Source organism: Vipera berus (genome assembly GCF_964194415.1).
Source record: "Vipera berus genome assembly, chromosome: 2".
Lineage (NCBI taxonomy): Eukaryota > Metazoa > Chordata > Lepidosauria > Squamata > Viperidae > Vipera > Vipera berus.
In genome coordinates, this window is record NC_138203.1 from 121,908,612 (window position 1) to 121,917,234 (window position 8,623).

General features: G+C 42.0%; 1 protein-coding gene across 1 annotated transcript; it reads right to left on the minus strand.

Moving 5' to 3' along the window:
• Positions 1–443: 443 nt before the first annotated feature.
• AVPR2 (arginine vasopressin receptor 2) lies at positions 444–4,781 on the minus strand (the record flags this gene model as incomplete). Its single annotated transcript, XM_081318929.1, has 3 exons — positions 444–646; positions 1,951–2,806; positions 4,770–4,781. 3 exons carry the CDS (start codon positions 4,779–4,781, stop codon positions 444–446), a joined length of 1,071 nt encoding a protein of 356 aa, XP_081175055.1.
• Positions 4,782–8,623: the final 3,842 nt, after the last annotated feature.

An 8,623-nucleotide genomic window follows, 5' to 3' on the forward strand; every position in this document is an offset into this window, starting at 1 on the left:
ATTTTTTTTAAAAAAAACTGATTTGTTAATTAAATAGCAATAGCCAGATTGGCATGTAATACTAAACCATAAACCAAAGTTTACAATGATTCAGACTTTATGTTACCTCAAAGGCAACCAAAAACATTATAGAGGAAATAGGATATTGGAAAAGGAAATTGTTTCCCTAGTACCTGCTCCAGGGTTGCCCCCTTGTAACAGATTATCAGATTATCAGGAAATTCAATCCTCGACAGACAACAACCCCCCATCCATTCAGAAGCTTTGTCTTGCCGGTGCCTGCAGTTCTTTCTGACACAGGTTCCATTCACTTAATGTTGTTGAGCAGAATCGTGTGTCTCTGATGAACTGAGAGCCAGCCTTAGGCAACTTATGATTGCTGAGAGTCAACCATTTTGCAGGAGTGCCCTTCACACCTGCCTTTCTGCCTGCAAGCTGCTGTCTCAGGAAAGAGTGTCTCGGCCCAGTGAGAAGCTGCCTGTGAGAATGGAGTCTTCATACAGGGAGCCGACTTGCCGATGGGCCCATCTGGGGCAGAAGATTCGGCGCAGTTCATTTGAGATGCTGTTGCTGAATGTGGCATAGACCCAGGGGTTTGTGCAGCTGTTGAGGCTGGCAACGAGCATCAGGAGGGTGAAAGCTGAGCCTGGAGTAAATAATAGGAATGAACAACTATTGGAGTTACCAACAGAGGTTAAGATCATCAAAGTTTACCTTGCAACTTATTCAACAGAGGCAGATCTATCATCAGCGAGGAACTAAAAAATGTGCTTGGGATTAAAAGGAGAACTTCACATGAGAGTTTTTCTCTAGTCAAAAACTGGTGACTCAATCCAGCCCTTGGTTAACTTCAGCTCTTTCCATATGGAAATGTAAGGTAATGTGATGTGATATAAATGCTATATAAGTAATACAATGCAATGCAATGCAATGCAATTCAATACAGTCAAAATACAGAATAAAAGGCATGATTCACTGCATTTATTTGATGCATGTATTGTTTGATTGGTGCTTAATTCCATGTTCTGTTGAATTAATTCACATACTTTTGCGTGAATATTTGATTCTATTGGATTACAAAATAAGAAGACAACAACTTTAATCAGGATCAGGGAAGTGGCAGGCAAATTATGAAGGGAGGGCTGGGCAATTGGATCAATATCTCTAGAAGGTAGTCAAATCTGAAAGCAAACTCTCAGTGGAACCACAAAAATATCAGGGGAGAAAATAACATCACAGACTGACAGAGAGAAAGACAGACAGACAGATATTAGCCTCGACATTCCAACAGATCTATGGAGAGGTTCTGAATATGTTATCTTTATATATTGTGCTAAGCCTGAATGTTAAAAATATGTCTGAGACTTGCTGGGGTGTAGTAGTTAAAGCAATGGCTTAGAACTGGATGACTCTATGTAGGTCAGCGTTCCTCTCTTTCTCATTAGGTTGTTACTCAGTGGTAGGATTCAGATATGTGAACAACCGGTTCTCTGTGTGGATGTCGCTTGAGGAAGTCCATTCTGGGCCTGAGCAATAAAAAATTAGCTATCGGTTCTGCCGAAGTGGTGTGAACCGGCTGAATCCTACCACTGTTGTTACTACTGTAGAAATAAAATGAACGAAATATCAAAGTAATGGATGCATTACTCCAGGGTGCGAAGGAAGGAAGGAAGGAAGGAAGGAAGGAAGGAAGGAAGGAAGGAAGGAAGGAAGGAAAGGGCCTCCTGTTCATAAAAATTGTCATGAGAATTAGCAGAAAGAGAAGGGGGACCCCCCTCTTTTCCTGTGCAGTTTTATTGGATAAAAGAGCATTCCTTAATCCAGTATCCTGCCAATGAATTGGACAATGTTCCATCATTCCTCCTGATCAACATGGCAAAAGCCACTAGGTTGGGGGAATCTGGGATACAATCTGATTAAAGAGCTGTTACTGAATGCTGCATAACCTACCTTCAGTAGGTGCTTGAGGATCCCAAACAGCCCACAGTTGTACTAGGAAGAAGGGAGCCCAGCAGAATACATAGGTGAGCACAATGACCAGTGTCATCTTAAGAGTCTTAGCTACAGCACCAGATATAGGGGAGGCCCCTTGTTGGCTCCCCCTACGAGCCAGGGCTGCTTCTGGCCCCAAACGCAGGCTGCGGTAGACCTCACAGAAGATCATGCCTTGGCAGGTGGCAATGAAGAAGGTGGGAAGGAGGAAGACCATCAGAGTCACCCATGTGACGTAGGCCCGGGCTCCCCAGGGTTCAGCAAAGGCTGCCCAGCACTCATGGGCTCCATTGGGCAGTTCTGTTTTAGAGAAGATGAAAAGCTGTGGGAGGCTGAGAAGGAAAGATGCTATCCATGCCAATAACACAGGTCGATGCCGTGAGGTTGTCCCTCTACGAAAAGCCAGCATGGGCCGGCAAATGGCACGGTAGCGATCATAGGTCATGGCCACAATAACATAGGATGAGGCAAACATGCCGACCACCTGCAGGTAAGTGATGGCACGGCATAAGATGTCTGGGCCTTGGAAGCGATCAGTGATGTCCCAGATGAGCTGAGGGAGCACCTGGAAGAGGGCCACTGTCATATCGGCCAGGCAGAGGTGTTGGATGAATCGATGCATCAGGCTGGCCCGGCGGCCCTGGCGGAACAGAGCTCCAAGCACCAGGGCATTGCTCAGAGTGGCCAGCAGGAACATGGAAGCCAGAATGGCAATTTCAGCCTGAGCCAAAGCATCATCACGGTCATCGGAGGGAGGGAGGGAAGCATTGGGAGTGGGTCCCAGAAGCACAGAGGAAGTGCTTGGCATTTGGTCCTGTGAACGTCACAAGAAAAGGGGAAAAAAAAGGTCAGATCAATATCTGTATGTTTTCCCAACTTCTCCAACCCCTCCAGATGTTGGCTGGGAATTCTGAGACATGTAGGGTGCATTAGAAAGAAGGTGGTTTTTAAATAATAATAATAATAATAATAATAATGTTGTATCCTTCTGTTTTTACTCGTCTTCCACTTTGTTATTTATATATTGTTACAACAGATACATAGATAATCCTTGACATACAACTATTTGTTTAGTGTCAGTTTGAAGTTACATGGTGCTGAAAAAAGTGCTTAAAACTAGTCCTCGCGCTTATGACTGTATCCCTGCAACCATGTGATCAAAAAAAAGCACTTGGCAGCCAGCATTTATGATGGTTGCAGCATCCCGGACTCTCATGATTGCTATTTGTAACTTTCCCAGCTGGTTTCCAACGAGCAAAATCAATGGGGAAAGCTGGATTCGCTTAATCACCATGTGATCCGCTTAACAACTGTGGTAATTTGCATAACAAACCGTAGCAAAAAAGGTCATAAAATTAGGTATGGTTGACTTAATGACTGCCTCGCTTGGTGACAGAAGTTCTGGTCCTAATTATGGTTATAAGTTGAAGACTCCCTCTACCATCCTCTGCTTTTAAAAAGTCTGTGTATGGTAATGTTTTACAGAAAGGGTTGTGCAGTGCTTTTTTTGTAAAAGAAAAAGGTGCCGGAACTCACACATGTCATTCAACCTGCCTTGCCTACTCTACAAGGTTCCATCCAAAAAAGGTGCCGGAACTCCGTTCTGAGCGTTCTATGAGAAAAAAGCCCTGGGGTTGTGTATAGGAAATCCTTTATCTTACAGTTATGGCTACTTATTGGAGGGACCTTGACTGTAGGTGTCTGCAACTTCCTGGGCATCTTTTCAGATTAGCTGAAACCCTGAGACTTAATTGCCTTTAAAATAAATTTGGTTTTCAGATTTTGAGCCAACATCTGTAATTGTATTTTGGTGCAGGTATACTGGTCTCAGTCTTCCATAGCAAAGAGCTAAAGCTTCAGCAATTTGATTTATGTTAGCCATTTGCATCACTATAGTGAGGAGGTAAATGCAACAGATAAAATTGTCAGGGGAAGGGGAAGGGAATTCAGATTTTTTTCCCCCAAGCCATGGTAGCTGCTAATGAGAGAAAAAAAAATTCTCAGAACCTCTGATCAAGAGGCAAGGCTACAATGACTGAAAATTGGTAGTGTTAAGTGAACCTTTTCTTTTTCTTCCTGCCTTTAGTCTCTTGCAAAATCTTATCATTTTTTTTACAGAACGTAGCATTATACACAGCACCGTTTGAAAAACCCTAAATTAAGCTGTTTCCTTGAAGTCTCACTGCTCTTCTTCCAAACCATCATATCTCAAAGTTGGCAGAAGGTAGATAGGAATCTACTACAGCATTTGGTACATTTCTAATAGTTGAAATCTTTTAACAACAGTAACAGCATGATCCCTCCACCCATCCTGAACAAATCTGCCAAAATGATGAAAATGCCATGGAGCAGAGCTGGATAAAAACGCAGTATATGTTGTGATAGAAGCTTATGAACTCCATTCATTTTTGGTCCACAATAATTTTGGGTTGCTTTGTGAGGATTGAAAAAGAGCAGAAGGTCACTCAGAATGACAGAGTTGGAAGGATCTTGGAGGTCTTCTAGTCCAGCCCACCTACTCAAGGAGGAAACACTATACCATTTCAGACAAATTGTTATCCAATCTCTTCTTAATAATCTCCAGTGTTGGAGCACCCACAACTTCTGGAGCAAGTCATTCCACTAATTAGTTGTTCTTAATTAGTCACTTAATGCTAACTTAAGTCAGCATTTGAGGAGGGTACAGGAAGGAAAACAGACAGTCAGAGAGCAACATTTAAAGTCCAGGTTTAAGCTTGCTGCCTTAATGTTAGGTTTTTCCATACTCAAACCCTTACCTTGTCATTCATAATCGGAGCATCAGCCAGCAAGTGGCTTCAACCAATAAACCTTACTCGTCCAGCCGGCAGCTTGCTTGCAGATGGCACTCTGGGCAAAAGAGAAGGAACTGACCTGCTCAGAGAAGTAGTGAGGAAGAAATCTGAAGGAAACCAGGAATTCTTTCCTGGATCTTTCTGAAGAAATTGCTTCACCTTTTTCTTAATGCGATATAGTGAAATGTAGAGCTTTCAGTAACCACAATCAAGGAGGAAGGACCCGGGAAAGAAGGGGGTGGGAGTAAGATAATTAATTACACTGACTTTTCCCCACCCTCAGGCAGCACTGCTGGTAGAAGTTAACTTGCTGACTTGACTGGATGCCAAACACACTGGCTTTGCACAGCCTTTCCTAAGAGTGAATGAAAACGTTCGGGGAAGAGGAGGAGGAGGAAAAGGAAGTAGCAGTAGTTCAGGGTGGGAATTAATAGTTCTCCTCTCCTCCACTGTATTCCCAATTCTGGATCCTTCAGTTTTCAAATCAAGAATGAGTTAACCTGCAGCATCATGATTTATATAATACACTCCAGTTCTTGAAACCAAGGTATCCTCTGTTCCAGGTGCTTCAATGGGTAGACTCCACTCCTTCCCACAGCAAGACCTGCACAGTTTATTAACCTACAACTTGCATGGGCATGGATTAGGTCATCACTTGTGATGGATTGTTTCCTTAACTCAGCATACAGAATTTCATAGGTAATACACCACCCCTTCTCCACCCCCACCCGTCAGCTTCAGTATCTGCCATGCAACTGTTTAAAAATATAGAAGTAAAAGAAGAGAAAAACAAATCATCGGCATTGTTGCTCTAGTTAGATCCCCAAAGCCTTGAGTTATTAAAGCATTTTTTTCTTTCCTCATTTAGCTATACATCATCAGACAAGACAACATGAGGCAGAGAGATCTTAATATTACACCTGGCCTAAAATCTCACCTCCAGTTACTTTTGCCAAATGCAGATTCCTGTATTCATGCCGATTTGCTTTTTGAGTTGGAAATACAAAGCAAAGTTATGTGGGCACTTTCATTGCTGGTTTAGGGTTTTATTTGTGGAGGTGAACCTCAAATCATGAAATACAACACATCAAAGTCCTTTTGTCCAGCCCAAAAGCAAGGCTGTTCTAGAATATACTGTGTTTCCCCCAAAATAAGATCTACCCCGAAAATAAGCCCCATCTTGAGTTTCGGGGGGTAAGCCTAATATAAGCCCTACCCTGAAAATGAGCCCTACTTAACAGCCTGCGCAGCTGGCCGCCTACCCGTTCTGTCTGGTTGTTTCACACGAGGTGAGGTGTGCCTTCCCACAGGGCCCCTCCAGCCAGGCCTCCCATAGCTCAACACCCATCATGCTTCATGGCAGCAGCATCAACAACCCCATCAAGGAGCCTGGCCACCGCCCCTTTTCCTGAAGGCCTCTGCTGGCGAAATGGAGGCCAGGGGCAACACACATGAGTGACGGCGAGCGGCCGCATAATAATTGAGCTGGTGGTACGACAGGTATTTGGACATGGCCTGGCTACAGTGGTCCTGAGGTAGCGTGACCTACCTTGAAAATAAGACCTAGTCCTAGTGCCTCTTTTGGAGGCAAAAACAAATAAAGACCGGATCTTATTTTCGGGAAAATATGGTAGATGGTTCTTGACTTACAACAGTTCGTTTAGTGACCATTCAAAATTATAATGGCAAAAAATGACTTATGACTGTTTTTCACATGAGTGTTGCAGCATCCACCTTTGGATCCTCTTTTGCAACCTTCTGAGAAGCAAAGTGGGGAAGCCAGATTCACTTAACAACCATATTAATAACTTAATGATTGAATTAACAACTGTGGCATGGAAGGTTGTAAAATGGGGCAAAACACACTTAACCAATGTCTCAAAACAGAAATTTTGGGGTCAATTGTGGTCATAAGTTGAGGACTACCTATATAATTGAAAATAATCACAAAATTATCATAAGAAACTCCCTTCAGTCCTCAAAACTATCCATGACCGACTGGGGCAGGAAACTATGTTGTAATCAAAATTAATACAGTATATTGTAACGTAAAATACTATAAGATTGCTAAAAACACACCTCTGCTGAACAATCAATGACAAATACAGAAACCAATTACCCTTGCAAGAGTTATAAAACAAAGAAACCATTTGCCCAAGCTTCCTCAAATCCACAAATAAGCTGCGCAGACAAAATTTACACAACAAAGAAGGACGCCTACAGATACAAGGAAGGACAATTAGGGCTAAGCCACAAACATAAGAAAGGACAATTAGGGCTAACCTTTGGGCAGAATCACACACCAAAATGAACACGTTCACATCCACATTACACAAACTCCACACAAAAGACCAGTCCCCTATAAAACAACCCCTTTGTACCTCATCTTTTCTGCAGCTATCTCCAGGAGTGAGCCATTTTTTTGTGCTTTTGAGATTAAATGAATTTCCTCCTTTTCACAGCAGAGTGCCTTGTGTCTTATTTGCAGAACCGGGCTTAGATCGGAACCTGAAATTCTTCTAACAGTTGGACATGACCGAAGGAGTGGGGCTTAAGTAAGCCATTATTATCTTTTCCATCTTAGCATTATCTTGTAATGTACAACATTGCAAAGAACTTTGAATGCATCAAAGCTCTATATAGAGCAGCTTTGCCCAGTCTGGTACTATCATATCTATTGGAGGATACTTTAAAATTAGCACCCACAACTTATCTGATCCAGACAGTGCTTTTATTATTATTAGTCTTGTTGGTAATTTATATTGTAAGAAATTCTGTTGGAAGCAGAAAGACTAAGTCTTCTAATAAGAGGAAATTTCAAATAATGGTGTTGAAGGAAAAGTCTTCTTCATGGTTCAGTCCAAGCCGGGGATAAACAACATGGCAGCTGCTTTAGAAAGAAGGTTGCAGTTTATTGAAGAGGAGAGCCAGATAGAAAGATGGCTCTGGAAGAAAAGAAAGGGCTGAGCACATGTAGGGAGTGGGTTTTTATACCCTCTTGAGCCTTTTGTTTGGAGTTGTTTCCTGTTCCTGTTTGAGGCTATTTCCTGTGTCATGTATTCTGACCTGAGTCTGTGTTTGCCCTTTGGCATTTGTGGGCTAATCCTATTATGTCCTATCTTAGAGTTTGGGTGGGGTATGTAGATTTTAGGAGTCTTTGTCTTCTTAATCTTCTAGCTAGGGGCTTCCAACCTGGTTTACATCTACATTTCTATAGAGCTGGTTTCTACTTGGGGGAGGGAGACTTGGGGCTATTAAGAAAACTGGGCATGCTTTTCTGCTTCTTTAAGATCTTTTGAGGAAATATACTTTTTGTCCTTTTAAAATTTCCTTCTCTGGTGTGTGTGGGTGCTGACTTCCCACAATGGCTTCTACAGCTGAATAGATTCTAGAATTCAAGGCCCTCCAGCTATTCCCAGAATGTCTCTCCATTAATTAAAAACTGACTGGGATTGCCTGGAACTTGAGTCCAACAACAGTTTAAAGTCCCAAAGACTCAGTACCCCACAGACATAGTGGAAACGTTTATTTTCTCAGAGGGTAGATTAAAAAATGGAAGTCAAGCTACTTGAAATACAATTTGGCCAATATAATCTTCATCTGTACCATGTCACTATTTTCTTAGCATATTATACAAATGAAGTAATAGTGTTTTTTAAAATCTAGGTTGGGGGTTTATTACATTGTGTGAACTTAACTAAAGTTTATTTTCTAAAATACTTATTTTATGTGTGTTCTGTAGAAAGAATTATTTGACATTGATAAGGGGAAACATTTTTTTTTAATCAAGATCCATGCACTTACAAACCTCATGTAAC